The 17,681-nt window shown below is 40.3% G+C and overlaps 1 protein-coding gene across 1 annotated transcript; it reads right to left on the bottom strand.

Annotated features, from left to right (window-relative positions):
- Positions 1-3,964: 3,964 nt before the first annotated feature.
- LRIT3 (leucine rich repeat, Ig-like and transmembrane domains 3) lies at positions 3,965-16,319 on the bottom strand. Its single transcript, XM_009808695.2, has 4 exons — positions 16,204-16,319; positions 14,460-14,938; positions 6,098-6,403; positions 3,965-5,034 (listed from the first exon to the last, which is right to left on the bottom strand). Exons 1-4 carry the CDS (start codon positions 16,317-16,319, stop codon positions 3,971-3,973), a joined length of 1,965 nt encoding a protein of 654 aa, XP_009806997.2. The 3' UTR covers positions 3,965-3,970.
- Positions 16,320-17,681: the final 1,362 nt, after the last annotated feature.

Below are 17,681 nucleotides of genomic sequence, written 5' to 3'. Positions count from 1 at the left end.
CTGACTGTAACACCTAGAACAACGCAATGAATGCTGTGAGAGAAGGCATCCAGCTTAGCATGTTTCCAATCTACACCCAGTTAGACAATTAAAAAAAAGGTTCATCTTGAAATATCATCTGTGCTCATGGAAGAAATTCAAGTTGGTCTACCTCCCAGCCACAAATCTAACAAACTGGTTGTTTTTAAAAGACAATCATAGCTCGTGATGGACTATGGTGGTATATTTTGTCTAGGATTCACACCCTAGCCAGCATTGCTACTGATGCATACACTTCTTTCTTGCAATAAATGCATAAACTACTCGCTCTCCCCTTTTCAGTTTACAGGCAGTGTTCTTCAAAAAAGCTCTCACAACTTTCATTGGGACACAGGCAGGCTTTAAGACCAGCTTCAAGTACATTCTTCAAATTCCCCTAGTGCCTTTGCTCCACACTCCAATTTTATAGGTGCCCCCACCTTGTCGAAACTGGGTACGTACAGAGCTCCACTCACGGCAATAAGCTGGCAGTATCTTCATCCATCCTTTTATAGCTACCTGTCTGCAGACGCCCCAGCACCCTTGCCATGTACATAGCAGAACTGCAAGCAAAAGACTTTGTGGCGTCCAGTCCCAGCATTCTCTAGGCTATTACCCTTCCATTGTTTCTCAGCCTTCTTTTTGTATTTTCTCTCATTTCTTCTCAAATTTCCTCTTGTCCCCACAGCTACACTCATCACATACTGTCTAAAGCTATAAACAAAGACGAAAGGGTCAGGCAAACACACGGTCACGTATAAAAACAATCTTTTATTTTCACAGCAAAACAACTTCTATTTTAATTACTTCTTTGAAAAGGTAATGAGTTTAAAATGTCCTTTGTTTAGCCTCTTAGATAGAGCCCAAGTCTGAATGTTTTTGCTATTACAGACATTTTCATGGTACACACACAAGAGTTTTCTCTCTTAATCTCCCGCCTGAGAAAAGTACGAGAATCTGATGATAGTGCAAGGAATACAAAGTCCACTGTGAGCAATGGCAAGGACTAAAATAGATGCAGGGATGCCAAAAGTTTGGCTTAGTAAGTGCACATTGAAGCCAGGGTTGTGGTTAACTATGACAAGTGCTGCAGCCCACTCAAGCTTTAGGTAAAAATGAGATCTACTTTGAATTCAGCTCACATTACTCAGTTAGGTCATTAACCATCCAATTTGAACACACCCATTGTAGGTAATGTATAAAAAGAAGTCTAACCCTTTGGTGAAATGCAGGATAAATTGAGCTAACAAAGTGCAAAATATATGAAAGGCGATGCATAAACATTGGCTAAATCCTCTCCAAATTCTCCTACCAGGCAAGCACAGATTATCGTCATCACTGGTCATAGTGATGATTGATTCAGTATTGCATTTCAGAAGATATTATGCAACTTGATTATGGGTGACAAAATCTATCTCATAATGATTCTATCATTAATATTAGCAATTTACAGTATAAAAATTTGCATCTGTTACCGGAAGTAATTTTTCAGCTCTTTAATTAAACCAACCCTGGGTGATGCAGGGCACATGTCTTTATTGTGTGATTTGGCCTTTGTATCAAATTGCTATTGAAATTCCCCAGCAAATTTGCTGGTTTGACAGGAGGTACAGAAGCACCTCCAGGTTGTGTAACTGTTGCCTCAAGAACTGGGGACAAAATAAGGTATCTCATGTTTTCTTGAAAGACCATGCCCTTTATAATCCATTCCATCTTTGATATACTGATAGCACACGTGGTCATAGAGAGTAATTTCCAACTTTAGGGCATGCTAATTCCACAAGGCTTACTCAAACCGAAAGTTGCACATTTGCAAGTGAGCTCTCTCAAACGAGCTTTGCACCGCCTCCACCCGATACATTGCTGTATCATCTACAAGTCAGGCGATAGCACTTCTGAACTCCAGAATTAGATTCAAGTTTCTTGCAAAGCTTTGAAACATGAAATCAAATATTCTCCAGGAATTAAAAAATAAATGTTAGGATGATTGTTCTCATTAATGACAAACAGGGTGGTTTTAATTGGAAACACCTTCGGCAACAACTACTGGCTACACCATGATATGGAAAATAGAAGGCAAATATTGTAACACTTCAGGTCCTGTTAAAAATTTAGTTTATCATAAACTGCTTGTCAGATGAACCTTGGTTTTGACACAAGAAGAATCTGCTTTCCCCAAAAAATCCCAAATTTCAAAAAAACCTGCCAAAGTACAAACATTCCACTCAGAAAACTAAAAACATTTTCACTGCAATCAAAATTATCCATGGAGAAAAAGACAAAAGATCACTCTTTAACCACACATACTAGTAACGCAGAAAGGAACACCAAGGTTAATTCTAAAAGAAGATGCAGGTAAACTAATTTTGCACTTTTGAACGTCTCACCTGCTTCCTTACTACAGCTCCCGTGGTCTCAAATACTTATTCTATTATTCCTGACCATCGAGCATCATCGTGTAGATGCTGAGGAATTTGCCAATGTGTTCGTTTTCTGCCATGATTTTATGCTGGAGGTTTGACGACAAAGCGTTTTCCTCTCACCAAGCTATGCCTTATCAGATAGGCTCTCTGGCATTCCAGCAGGCAAAATTTAATCCTACACTAGTGACACCAAGAAATGCCACTATTTTAAAGTTAACTAACTAAGCTTTAGTTTGTAGCTTTGAGTAATATTTCTCCCTCTGAAAAGACAAGATTCCCAACCAACGGTTCTTCTAGGCATAGAAAGGTCCAAGAAAACAATGCAGTTGTAATTTTTAGGAAAAAATGCGGTTCTCAATTCATACATACTCCTAACCATATCTGAACCTAAACCAATAAAAGCTGTTATTTACTTCAGGCAATAAAAAAGCAGCCTCAGAATAGACAATTATTATCATTAATAGGCAATCTTGCATTCATCATTACTATAAATATTAATACCTGATTTTTTTTAAACACTGGGAAGCACGCTCACAATTAACTTTCACTATGCTCATTGAACTTGACTACACATCCAACATGACCTGAGGACAAGACCTCCTCTTACTGTATCTCAAAACGTATTACATTACTACAATGTAGTACGTAACATTGCGCAGTATCTACATAATATATAGGTATGTAGAGTGTGTGTTGTATTACACAGTACCACAGTTTTTTCTGTACAGAGATTTCTGAAATTGAGGTATGTAGACATATGCATCCAAGTAAATTCTAAGGCTGAGATTTTGCAATAAGATCATTTGATGTAAATTAACATTATTAATACCTAGTATCTCTCACAGAGTTACTCATAATGATATCTCACCTGAGCTTCAGAACACTAAAGAAGCTCCTTTGCCATAGCATCTGCAAAATGACAATATGATGCGTATTGTACCCCTCAAGAGTCCATAAGCTGTGGCTGCCCAGCTTCAGTCTTGATTGGCCTGAGATCACTTCCAGTCCAAGATCCTGTACAAACAGAGCTGTATGACGTCTCAAAGCACAAGCTGATGTCAGAAGAAAACTTGTATTTTCCAATGAAGTTTTGACCTCAGTAGAAGTAGTTTAAACTCTTTCCCTATTATTTTTAAGTACATAGTTTTTATGAAGGTTGTGATTAACGTTGGATACATGCAACTAGCACATCATACAGTAAAAGGAGAGAAGAGAAAACAGAATGTTGTTTCAATGAAAACAAAAAATAGAAGATCTTTAACCAGGCAACCATTTCATGCTGTATTTATCTTTGGAAGAACATCATTCCTTCACATCCAAAGTCACAAACATAAAAAAAGAAAATAAACAGGCAACATTTTTCTTCTATTCTGCCTCCTACCCACCACCCTACTCATCCAGTAGACTGCATTACATCAGATAATATATTCGGACCACCACCCAGCACCAACCTGCTTCCAGATGCAGGATCATAATTTTGGATTGATTTTACCTGTTGTATATTCCATCTCCTCCACCCTCACCCATGTTCAACACAGATACTCAGACCTAGAGCCCTCGCTTTTGAAGGTCATTTGAGAATCCATGCTTGACCTAGAACAAAGGAGAAGTCTTTCCGACTCATCTGTGTACCTTCGCGCCCAGAGCTGCTCTCCTGCATTCACTGCTCGAGGCTTCAGAGACAGCGTTTCAAATTTCACATAGGTCTCTTTTGCAAGGTCAGCTTCCTTTGCAGTTTTTGGTTTCACATGAAGTTTTAAAACTTTGTAGAGTAAGAAAATTACCAAAGGTAAAACAACCACACATACTGCACTGCTGGCCAATATCAGAATAGAAAACTGAGAGCTGCTTTCATCATTTAACCTATCAGTGGAGAAAATAATGCACTGCTCTTTTGTAGGAGGCACTCCTTTGGGTGAGACACACGCCATATATTGAGTACTAGGTTGCAAACCATCAATTGTGACTTTGTTTTTGCTAGAGTCAGTGCTCAGAGGCAACATATCCTTCTCGCCATACTTTGAGTATAACACAGTCACTGCAGAGTTGCTTGTGGCATTGACGGTTTTCCAAGTTAAGGTCACTCTTTCATCAGTTTCGCTGATCACTCTTAGGTTCTTCACAGTAACACGTTGCTCAGCCATACCTGCTGTATTCAACAGAGTCTTCTCACCTTCCTTGCTTATCTCCCCAGTCTGCTTTTTGCTTCCACTTGTCACTGCCTTTGAATTTTTCTTTCCATCAAACACGGGCCTGGATTGTTTCTTGTCAGTAAACCTGATGCTCGTTGATCTTTCAGTGCTAACCAGTGCTGTGGTAGTTGGTGTGGTGGGAAGAGGTGTAGTTGTCCTCTCAGGTTCCTTCTTGGATTCCTCCTGAGTGGTATTCTGTCTCTCTGCCTCTTGCTTCCGTCCGTACTTCTGTGGTGACACAGTTGTAGTAACTACACCAACCACTGTGACAGTAACAGCAGCTTCTGACATTCCTGCTAAGTTCTTTGCTTTACATCTGTATTCTCCTGCATCCTTGTATGAAATCCCTGTCAAGCTTATTATGGACCATCTCACACCCTCTCCAGGTGTTTCTTGAATTACTACAGGAAAACGCAAAGAGTAAAACATTATAAAAGGGGGCTAAAGAGAAAGTAAACATTATTAGACTACTCCTTCCCTTAAGTTATTTCTGCCAGAAGGAATCACATGTATTAACCTTTAAAAAAAAAAAACCAAAAACCAACCAACCAACAAAAAAAAACCAAACCAAACACCACACACAAACTATGGAACTCCCTGACATATTATAGTATTGCAGAAAAGTGCTCAGCTTGGGTCAAAATGGAATTGAATGTCTAGAGGAATTACAATGTAATTTGCAATTTCAATAAGTGAAGCAAAACCTCACGAAGAGAAATCAAATGTCTTAAAGCTGCTAAGTGACTAGGAAATACAAGTCTCGCTGACTTCAAGTGACACTGAACACACTAGTCATTTAAAACATCTTTGGAAATTACCTTTGTCTTAAGATATTTCAGTACTTTGGACTATGACCTTCTTCAGACCTACAATTCAAGATAACTGCTAACTACTTGGCAATAGCAAGAAACATTTTTTGTATTTCAGTTACTGCATAAATCTGCACCATAGCAGCTAGAATGATAGACAATCACAGCCTCTTTAGCATTCAAGATGGGTGATGCAAATAAACAATAAACATTTGTAAATAACACAGAAAACATGCTGTTGGAAAATCCTGTGTTTTGAGTTTTAAGTGGCTCAGTTAGGGCCTCACTAGCTTTTTTAACATGAACATTTTGAACCAAAATGGAGATTCCAGTAACGAATTCTCCTTTCTGCTTTTCAGCTTCTGAGTTAGGGCCCAACTATCCCAACCTTTACTTTCCTTTATCCTTCCCCTGCTTCATCCATTTCCCCCCGCCACGCACGTTGTTCTTATTACAGACCACATCCAGAATCAGAACAGTCTGTTGGACCTATTCAGACCAAGACCTAGACAAAGAATTTCCTAACAGCTGTTGCACGGACACAATTGCCAGCTTAGTGCAATACCTGGTCCATCGTTATCATTATCATGATCTCAAAGCACAAGCAACCCAACAGTTTCAGGCTCTCCCATTTCCTATAAAAGAGCAATTATACCTGTATAGTTCACGGGTATATTGTCTGACCTAGTCCAAGTAAGCTGCGGTGTCGGGTACCCAGTCGCATCGCAGCGCAGCAGAACGTTGCTTCCCAGCGGGGAAGTGATTTTTGTCGCCGACGTCATCACGGATGGTTTAAGACACTGCTCTAACTCAGCTCTCTGGAACAAGATTCCTGCCAGGCTCTCGGGTCCACTACATGAAACCAATGGATCAAGAAGTATAACTGAGTTGTCCACGATTTTGGAAAATTCAATTAGCTTTGAAATGCGGCAGTCACAAAACCATGGGTTGTCCTGCAAACCTGAAGCAGGGAGGGAAGAGGGGAAAAAAAAAAATAATGTTGTTGTCAGGCAATATATGGATATTGGGATTACAGTATGACACACAACTACCACCAAGTACAATCAAGGAGAACCATGGACCTATCCTGAGTTAATCTTTTCTCTTTCAATTTTTCTCTTGTTTGGCTGATTGGTGGGGGAGTTTTTGCAAAGGTGAGGACGAACAGTATCAATGTTTATTAAGCTAAAATTTCTCTTCACAGAAGTTTACAGGAGCCTAGTAATATACTGGCACTACCTTTCCTTAACTTGGCTGTTTATCTAGGAAAAAACACTTTGATGAGATGTCTTAAGACTGACGATGCATTTTCACCTGCCTGTGCCTTCTGGAAGGATAGCTTCTCAGGGCTATTGCATCCTGTCACTCTCCTCTGCTCTTAGTTCTTCTTTGGGCTCTTACAGTTTGACCTTCTCAGACCCTTTGTTCAATGCTCGCAGAGAACATGACGATTTAAGGGTTTAGAGCTTACACCAACATCTCTGCCCCTTGAAAAAAGGATAAAGGCTAAGGAGACAAAGTTTTAGGCCAATAAAATTCATATTTGGCTCTGAACTATATAAATATTCTTAGAAATCTGCCTTCAATTTAGGACAACGTCTGAAATACATTCAAACAGAATAGCAGAAGAATAGAAAATGGGAAGGACTCTGACAAAAGCTGACGACTACAACATTTTTATGATGGCACACAAGAACGCTATCTCTCCTCTTCTGTTAGAGGCTATAACATTTGCTTCTTGATTCCAAAGTCTTTGAATGAGAGGCTTCACATTCTTGGTGAATTTATTATGGTGAAAGAGAGTAGTCATTTCTGAGGAATGTAAGTCTAAATCCCCGGCTGATGTGTTGACCTTCCTAGGGCAACGGCAGCTTCACCAGGTGAAACACCACACAGCGTATCACTCATGAGTTCAAGTATTTTCTCATTTGACTTAAACTTTTGGGCATATCTTTTTTGAGTATTAAGAATAAACAGAACTTACAGTCTGAAACGTGGGATGGTATGCAAGAACCCCTCGCAACTGAATTTACTGATTAGTGCAACAGACAAAGTTATATTAATTAAACCAAGATTAAAAGAAAAAAAAAAAACCTGAAACACCTGGTAATATTGTTCAGTGTGTATTTTTTAAGAATTATCAAAACAGCTAATGGAAAAATTCTGCTTTTTGCTCTGGAAGAAAAATGTAGATGAAAGAATACATGAATAATTAACTACTGCTTCCTTTTATCGCCTGACCAAGATTAGGTTATTTTAAGCACAGTGGCAGTGATTGGTTAAAACTGTGGTAAACCCCAATTAATCCCCGCTCTTTAAAACAAGATTTGACCTGAAGAGATTCCATGACTTTGACATCACAATCCAATTTCATCCCTTCCAGACATAAGAGATTTTAAGATTTTACATCTATTCACTACTTCTTGCCAGCTGGAATGGAGAAGGAGCAATCAAAGAAACTGTATCAGCAACTGCTTTTCTTTAAAAAAAAAAAAAAAAAAAAGAGAGAGAGAGAAAAAAAAATCTCCAAAATACACAAATTTTTCCTGTGAACTTCAAAAATATTTTCACAAGCAAAAGAGATACTATCCGAACGTTTTCCATACGTCTAGGCACATCAACCGTTTATGCACATAAATGTTGTGCCTAATCAAGCACATGTATGTAACTTTGTCCCCATCTTTTAAATTAGGCAAGCTTTAGTTTGTAGTCAGAGTTAGAGACAATATTCCTGTAACATTTTTTTTTTTTTCATTCTCACTTGCTTATAAGGGGTCCATTTTTCTTACCACTATGGTAAGAAAGAGGCTATATGAGCATTTGAAAATTAAATTCCCATGACGTATAAGAGGGAAAACAGGATCCCCTTGAAACAAGGCCTCAACTGCCAGAGTTCCTCCGTAACAAATGCTGCTAAGATGCCTGTGAGCTCCCAGCACGGCCTCTGTGCTCTCCAGAGGAGAGAAGCACGGGGCAGCTGTGCTACAAGCAGGCGGCAGGGCAGGAGCTCTGGGTTCACAGCGTTGATCAGGACAGCTCTGCGGCATCAGCGGGGCTCCCATCCCACATACCAAGCAGCAGATTCTCCCCTACATTGAATGCCACTGAAAATATGTCTTCCGCGAACTTTCTGCATCCTACGAGCTTTACCGCAGGAAAGCGTGGGGTTTATTATTGATTCTAATACTATCAGCAGTGCTCAAAGGCCTTTCAAATAGAATCACAGAATCATTTAGGTTGGAAAAGAGCTTTAAGATCATCGAGTCCAACCAACAACCCAACACTGCCAAGTCCATCATTAAACCATCTCCCTAAGCGCCTCATCCACACGTCTTTTAAATACCTCCAGGGATGGTGACTCCACCACCTCCCTGGGCAGCCTTTTCCAGTGTCTGACAACCCTTTCAGTGAAGAAGTTTTTCCTAATATATATATATATATATATAAAAATACCTGGCTTTCATATTCTCCCAGTGTCCCAAAGAAGACCCAAAGTTGTTTATCAGAAATTGACAAAATAAAAGGAATGATGAGGCAAAGATGGACAGTCCTTAGATTGGATGGTTGTCTAGTCCAGTCTGGGACACAGGTTTGACTTCTCAGATCATTCTGAAGGCCTGGTTTCAGCTTCAGAAGAAAGCTATAGTCCCAGAAGACTCTGTACTTCTGTGCTTAGTGCAAAGAAAGTTATTTCCGTTAGTCACCTCACCTCCACCATCCATCACGCTGCCCAGTGGAACTGGCTAAAGAAGGAGGACTTACAGAAATACATATAATATGTACAGCTACAGGAGTTCCTTCCTTGCCTCCAAGCTCATCCCTTCTATTTATCTGTGTCTTGCCAATATCTGACAGTATTCACATTATTTTTAGTAAACTTGCACAGCCGTTGTAAGTCATCAAGTCATGTGAATTCCCAAAACGAAAAGATGAAAGCACTATTGAGTTGGAAGCAAGGATAAAACACTGAATTTGATTACACTTCAGTTAGCTATTGAAGAGAACAGAAATGGGAATGTAAACCTAGTTTCCAAACTACATAGGGCATTCTGAAATTTAACAGCTTGTGTTTACAAGATGGTAAAAGTGAGAACAAACACATGAAAGAATAAAGAAAAAGTTAAAAAAAGGAAAAAAATGAAGAAACCAGAAAAAATGGGGAGCTTTAATAAAGGAATGAGATCGAATCCCCTCAGGAAAACAATTTCCTAAGAAAAGAAAACAAAAATAATGATAAGTCTCCAAAGGCATGTGTATCTGATGGAACACCAAGTCTTTATAAACCCCGGATTCTTTTATAGAAATATTAAGGCAGCTTGTTGACCTGAGAAAGAAATACTAATCAAAGCAAAACAAACGTTGATAATTATTTATGAATTAAAATATACCAATGCAGTGTATTTTAACATTAAATATGGATTTTAAATTGCTCTAGAAACCTTTCTTTATTCTAGATTTAGCATATTTTAAATTCACTCTCACACATTTATATATATGCTTGCGTGCACAATGGCAAATATATGTATATGCGAGTCTGTGCATGCACGTTTTTGCAGTCTTCTCAGTAAGCAGGGTTTCCCCATGCTGTGTCAATATGGACTTTAGCATCCGAAACAGCTACGAGCGAAATTTCCTTTGTAAATCAGTAACCGGTCTCAGACCATAGCTTGTATAATATACTGATTTTCAGTTGCTGTAACATGGCAGTATGTGAAATATTCGAGTTTTGGGTTGACGGAAATACTCACCACAGCTCGGGCCAACCTACCCAAGGCTCTCTTCCAACTGAAGCTACAAAATTTTTGATCCACGGTTCTAAACAGTAAAGCCCACTTCCCGCGCTGTGTCCCAGTGTTTCCTACACACAGTAATTGCAGGGAATAGTTTCGGGAAAAGCAGCATCTACCCAACGGCCCGGCATGACAGCAGGGAGCCTGATGGACCTGCAGCATTTCAAATTTTTGGCACCTCTACGTGCAACAGAGGCAAGATCTCATCTGACTGCCACTCTATCAGATCCTGGATTCCTCTGTTCCTCTTGGTGACTCACTAGATGTAATTTTCCATACGGAAAATGCTACTGCCATCATTCACGCCAGACATTTCAATCTCTGTAGAGCAGCCAGTGCTGAAACTTAGCTGCAATTTGGATCCAAGTATTAGGCTATAGCTCCAGAGGTAACCAAGAGAGGGCCAGCTGAACTCACACACTGGTCCCTCAACCATGTCCACTGCCCAACCGTCAGCTCACTCCACAGCTTTGTTTCGAGCTGTTCCACAGGGCGCTCTCCAAGACAAAGCCAGACATGGCTCCATGGACAGTTCACACCCCAGGGACTGCTCCCTGACAGGCTTATGGATGAGACCACACCGAGGGCGGCTCTCTCTCAGTCCCGTTCTCACCCCCAACGTAAACGCAGCAGGCTTTGCACCTCCAAACTATCCTGCATGCCGATCAGCCCATGAGGCATACAACATACCCTTGCTGTTTTATATTACAAAAGCACAATTCTATGGGTCTCAATGCAATTCGCACATTACTTCAGGCAGTTTGAACTGAAGAAAACACCCCCACCCACACCGTTACATTTCACAGTCACTGCATCCCGTAGAGCCCACAGAAAACCAAGGGCTAACTGAATCTTACAAAATGTGGAGCAGCCAGTCAGCTTTAAAAAGAGCTGGCCCTAAACTGTGTGGATGAGAGCCAGAGTGAGTCACTTGGCCATAGGGCCAGGAATCATTCCCTGACCCTTTTTCATTTAGCACAGTGTCCACACAGAGGAACATCATACAGTGCGAGGTGTTCATTCATACAGGTGTGCAAGGAACATGTGAACGAGGCACTGTGGGACATGGTTTAGCGGGCATGGTGGGGTTGGGTTGATGGTTGGACTTGATGATCTTACAGGTCTTTTCCAACCTTAGTGATTCTGTGATTGTCTAATAAAAAACCCCAAACCCCTAAGTACAGAGACCGTGAATTGGAATAAGGAGATGCTAACCTGCCAGTCCCCTGGCAAAAGTTGTCCGTGGCTCCTCCAAGAGTCCTTGAAGTAAACATGGGGAACCTGAACTTTCTCTTACATGCAACCTTCCTGATGCTCAGTCAAGACACTGAAGATAAAATTGTGTCCTGGTGTTAAAAAATACATGGGCACAAACATTTGAGTTTGGGACATTGCTGTTGTTGATCTTGTTCATCAAATGTAAGTGACAATCTTCTTTTGCCAGAACTAGGAGAGAAGCCAGCTCAAGCCATAACTGCTTACGCCAAGTAGAATCTGACTGCTGTTTTCCTGACCAGGCAAAACCAGCGTTTAGTTGCTCTGGGTTCCAGCTTCTAGCAGAGCTCTGGCTGCAGTTACCACCCCATGTAGGCACACAGGTCAGGCTCAACGCTCCCACAGAGAACAGCTGGAGCACACAGGACACTCCTGAGCATCAAAGCTTGCAATCGTGGGCATCACATTGTAAGAGAAACCTGGTTTTTAAAACCCAAAGGAGTCCAAAGGGAACAAGTAACTATGGTAGAAAATGAAAAAAACCCCTCACAGTCTCTAAGAATGGTGAAAGAAATGGTGTGATTAGTTAAGGCGGCAAACAGGGAAGGAAAATGTATGGAAGGTTACTATGGGAGGTGGTAATTAGTTTTTCTGTATGTCCATCTCATGCAGGACAAGAGGTAATCAGCTTAGTTTGCAGTAAGGGAGATTGAGGTTAGATATTAAGAGAAACTTTCTCACTATCCTGATAGATAAGCACTGGAAGAGGTTACCGGGGAAGGCTCTGGAATGGTCTGGCCACAGGCTTTAACAGCACTGACTTAACCAGAACGGTTCAGTTCATCTGGATCTGCGCCCCAGCAGATCCTGGGTCATCTAGGATCTAGCAGACTCCTAGGTCATCTTTCCAGCCTGATAGCTTCTATCAGCCGTTCATTCCTGACAAACAACTGCTTTGTAACAGCCCACCAGCAGCACCCTGGCAGCGAGCGTCAGGGGCATAACTACAACTTTGCAAGCTCTGCGAGTACAGATAATAAAACTAACACTTAGTGGAGACTAAGTAAGCTTGTCAAAATAACCCATGACATAAAGAGCAGTGCACTTTCTAATCTCCAGAGGAAGGGGATGTTTTTCTTATTCACTATAGAGTTTCTCATATAGCAAGTACTGTCTGTCTGCATTGGGATACGCTCATCAGAAGGCTATGATGTCAATGAAGGAAGATTCAGCTAATTATTCACAGCTTACCTAAGGTAGATTTACTCAACACAACACAACGAGAGCGCTACCTGGCATTTTGCGTTCTCAGACGCAAATCGACAATGACGGCACAGAGCCTCCCTCAGCATGTAAGACGAAAAAAAAAGAGAAGCAAGGCGCTGCTTGGACCCAGCGTGTGTTCCCCTCGGGAGATCCGCGTTCAAACCCAGTTGCAGCTCATAAACGAACATGATCCGAAGGTCACGTCCCACGTCTCTAGAGAACTCAACGCTGGCCCCAGAGGGTGTGCCAGGGCGAGAGGAGGCTGGCAAAGCGCCGGCACCGGCGAAGCCTGCAGATGGTTGCCGCGGGGAAGGGGAGGAGAGAACAGTCCGTCCGGTTTGGGGGATTTTTTGGTGTTTGTTTTTTGGGTTGGTTTCTTTGTGTTTTGGTTTTTAAGTGGTGAGGGCTATATAAGACAAGGAAACCAAGTAACCTCTGTGACTCCCACATGAGATCATCAGGAGGATTATATCCAGCTCAGTCAGCTCCTACTTTATTGCCTCCTGTAGCCTTCGGTGTGGGGACATGGAAAGGGGTACTGAGCTGGACTTACTTTTGTAGCTTTTTCTTTTTAATCCTGAATAAACGAAGATCCAATTAATGACCTACAGTTACCACGCACGTGAGGAAGTCGTTCAGCCTACTTGCATCTATTAAGTTACTTATATATAATCTCATCTGAATGAGAGTTTCAAATTGCAGCTTCTGCTGTGAAACAAAGCAGCTGAACAAATGAAGACGGAATAGTGGGGGGTTAGATCAAGAAATTGGAAATGCTGGGCAGTACAATGCAGGGCAGATCCCTACCAGTGGGTATAGAACTACCGCAGTAGAAAGAGCCAGCTGGTTTTCCTCCCTTCCACCTGCTACGCTACACCACAAAAACATCAAAACATGCACTTCTACATAAACAGCGATGGATAAGAACACTATGGGTAGAGGTGTTCCAGCCATGTTCTGAGACTGCAGAAGAGAAAGGGGTTACCTGCCAGACTAGGAAGTGGAGAGAAAGTGTAAGAGAAAGCACAAAGTCACAAACAGAACTGATGTGATGGTATACTAGAGAGATGGAATAAAATTATGAAAAAAAATCAGAATCTGGCCAAACTCTACTTGAATACTTACCTTAAATACTATACAAAGTACTGTGAAGTGGTAGGGATCAGATTTCTATTCTCTCTCTCATATTCAACATGTAAATTGGGGAAAATCTTCAGGCTAACCGGGCAGCTTTAGAGCAATGCAAGGTCAACAGAGTCATGGGGAGAGCAGAGTTGCCCTCTTTTGAGCCACCAAGACTATCGGCAGCACTGTCTCCAGGACAGGCTTCATGCGAGCATCAACTCTAGCTACTTGTTTGGCTTCTGAGCCACTGGAAAAGACAGTTACAAACGGACGTGCTTGCAGTTGCAACCACATGCGGTGATGAGGGAAATCTCACTAGAAATACAATTTTTGGAAGTCCTGCATTTATATGGATACTGACTACTCCATACAGCCTGTACTCCTGAATCTCGTAGATTTTATTTCCACTTTATAACCTTGAGATAACAACATACATGGAAGTAACTATCTTCATTTCATAGATTTCTGTCACCAACAGAAAATAAAAAAATAAATAATCATAGAGCAAACCAGAAGACTGACCTGGATAAACCCCACCCTCCTGAATCCCTGAATCTCTCACCTGCAAGTTAATGTTTAAGGTACATTTTAATAAGGAATGAGATAGGCTGCGTAACATACCCAAAATGACTCTCTGGGTTGCCAGAATATCCGTGTTCTTGGACAGGACAGCTTCTGAGAAGGGGGGCCAGATGTCCATCAAGTCTGACGGCAAGGTGGTTAGCTTGTTGCTGGATATGTCCAGGTAGGTGAGGTTTCTCAGGTACCGGCCAGCATCAGCGGGAATGCTGGTCACTTTATTGTTGTGTAAATCAAGAGTCCGTAGGTTGGGCATCTCTGCCAGCGATTCCCAAGGGAAAGTCGAGAGCAGATTACCATCCAGCCGTAGCTCATGAAGTTGTTTCAAGTTATAGAAACTGCTGATATCAATGTTGGCTACACAGTTGTAAGTTACCCACAGGTATTTGAGATCTACTAGGTAGTAAAAGGCTTCAGTTGGAATCCTTCGTATGACAGTTTTCTCTATACGAAGTTTTACAGTATCCACAGGAACATTCACAGGGATCTCGTACATGTCAGGATCATTACAGAGCACAGACCTAGCATCAAAAAAAAAAAAAAGGAGAGAGATATCGGCATTTCTTTACCAGAAGTTTGTATTTCAGATTTAAATGCAAATGCTATTACTTTCTGCAACACTACTAGCAGAGTGGAGAACATCAAATCAAGACCAGTCCTCTGCATTTAAAAACTGAAAAGACAAACGTGGAGTTTCTAAAGACAAAAAGAATACAAAATAGCAATGATACTTTCACATGAAATCTAGATTTGCTTTATTCTAAAGATGTAAGCTTTGCTTTAAAGATGTAAGATTTGCTTTATTCTAAAGCATGTAAGCACCATCTTCTGTCCATCATTCTACTGACAACTGAAAACCAGAAGCCCTTGCATAAGGAATAATACATGCATGTATCTCAAGTGGGAATTGCACACCATGTCTTTTACTAAAATTCAGAATATTGGATTACTAATTTCTAATTTTTCTGCATGATGAAGATTCAAAGTATTTGTCTATATTTACTTTTCAGAATAGACTGAAAATGGAAAATGTTAGCATATTTCTCTGAAGGAGAGCTTTCTAGCCCTCTTTCTGGTGTCTACGTAGAAATTACCTGCTTTTTAAGGGTGCTAAGAAATTTCTGCTCCCGTTGATTTCAGCGAAATGCTATTTCTCAGCATTTTCAAGAATCAGTACACTTCCATCTCTTTGGGATACATGGTTTGCACATATTAGCTTGAAAATTCCCCTCCCCTCAATAAGCCTATCCTTAATTTTCTCCACCTTTTCTCTATATTCTTCCTCTATTTTACTTTCTCCTCATGCAGCTTTATGCTAGATATGTTGTGATAGTAAGTAGCAATGATAAACAGTATCTCCCCAAATTGACATGACAGTACCCAGATCATCAAATTTCAAACTAACCTCTTTATTACCAAAATTTATGATTTTCCTGCAGATTAAAAAAGAAGAAACTACTCTATTTACTTAAACCAGAATCACCTTACAGTAGACAACTGGTTTGTAGAAATAGAAAGGACATTACAATAGTAGGAAAATCATGGAGCAGAAAGAAATTTCCTTCTGCAAAACCTGAAGATTTAGAGTAGCTGTGTGCTAAGTACAAAGCCATAATCACCATCTGCTCCTATTCAGGCATGCTGCTAGCCATAAAATACCAGTGTGAAACATGCCTTTATTTCAACTATGCTAGAACTAATTTGCCATGTATGAGAATGTTACTTCCAATTTCTTCAGCCCTTTTCCTTATAAACTGCCTTGCATAACAAATAATAAAATATATACCTTGTTCCAGTGCCATCACTTCTGCCGTGGTAAACGCAAGTGCATTGTGAAGGACAAAAACCAAGCACTTCTTCAAATAAGCTCATTAGGAGGTAGAAGTAAATAAAGAGATACATGGCTTCCTCCCAGCAGAACCGATACGGAAAAATTTGAAAACTTTATTCCTAGGCACCCATGTGCAGTGTGCTACGAATGTGAATGTAGACATCCATTTAGTAACAGCAGATTACATCAGATTAGCTGAGATCTGTAGTTGCTTAACCTCCAAGTGTATCCTGAAAGGGATCAGTTAAACCAGCTCATTCGTTATTCTGTCAGAAGAACACACTCTGTTTCAAATCATATCCAGCATGTTTCAAGGCTATTTTAATATGGAGCTTGTAGGGTTAGTATGTAATAAAATATCTCTTTGCTCCTTCTAAGAGGCAACGCATTAGTCACTCTCCATAAAGCATTCCGAGGTTGCTGAAGGAAATCTAGTACAGCATGAGGATATTGCATGGCATTTTCTTTAATACTAAAAATTACAAATTAATAGGAAGCCTCGATTCAAGAGCTTTTAAAAAATCCTGTAAAAACAAGGTTTTACCAAAAAACCCACGTATATTTTAAATAAGTTACACACTGCAAAGCCAAACTTCAGATGCATGCATACATAATAATAGAAGATATTTATTCTCAAAATCTGAGAATCATCAAGAGCGCATATACTACCATTCACAAATACATCTATACACCGTCATCTTCTCCATCCTGAATAAAGCCATTGCGCACATCGCCAAAGGTATTTTTTGAAAATTACACAACACACATACATAACCATGAGATTGACTTAGAAATGATGAGAAATTACCATAAATTTTTACTCAGTTTTATGTGCCTCCCAAGTGTCAAGCTTTAGGGTGCATTTTGTCTCATTTTCAGGATTTGCTGTGCAGTCACAAGCACTAGAAATGTACTACTACTAAAACAAAAGCTGTCTTTCCTACAAATTCATTTGGTTGTGTGAGCCAGAACTTCAAAAATACATTAAATATCCTGAAAATCCTTCAAAATCCTGAAAGCTGATAACAGGTTCTGTAGGGTTTAGCTAGATCTTTTCATATCTTAACATATTCACAGAAACAGAACTTTGCAAAGCACATCAACATGGACACTTGGTATAGAAATATATTCACACAGGGAGAATCCAGAATATTTCAGGTCTGGAAAACTTTCAAGGGAAGGTTTCACTACCCTTTTTTGTTTGGGACAGACGTATTGGGCCAATAAACCTCACTCTCAAAAACTAAACTCTGAGTGTTTTTTGTCTTTTCGTCTTCTTAACCTATCTAAAAAGATTACTGTAATTAACAGAAAACAGCTGGCTGGCTGGGGCAGGTTATTATTCCAGAAGATTAATCTTCCAAAAGATTAATTAACTTTAACCCAGATTTCACTCCTTTCCTTGTAACTTATGCAGGCAAATGACACGAGTT

Source organism: Gavia stellata, chromosome 5 (genome assembly GCF_030936135.1).
Source record: "Gavia stellata isolate bGavSte3 chromosome 5, bGavSte3.hap2, whole genome shotgun sequence".
Lineage (NCBI taxonomy): Eukaryota > Metazoa > Chordata > Aves > Gaviiformes > Gaviidae > Gavia > Gavia stellata.
The sequence above is the reverse complement of the archived record's forward strand: the minus strand, read 5'-3'. Positions and strand labels throughout refer to the sequence as shown.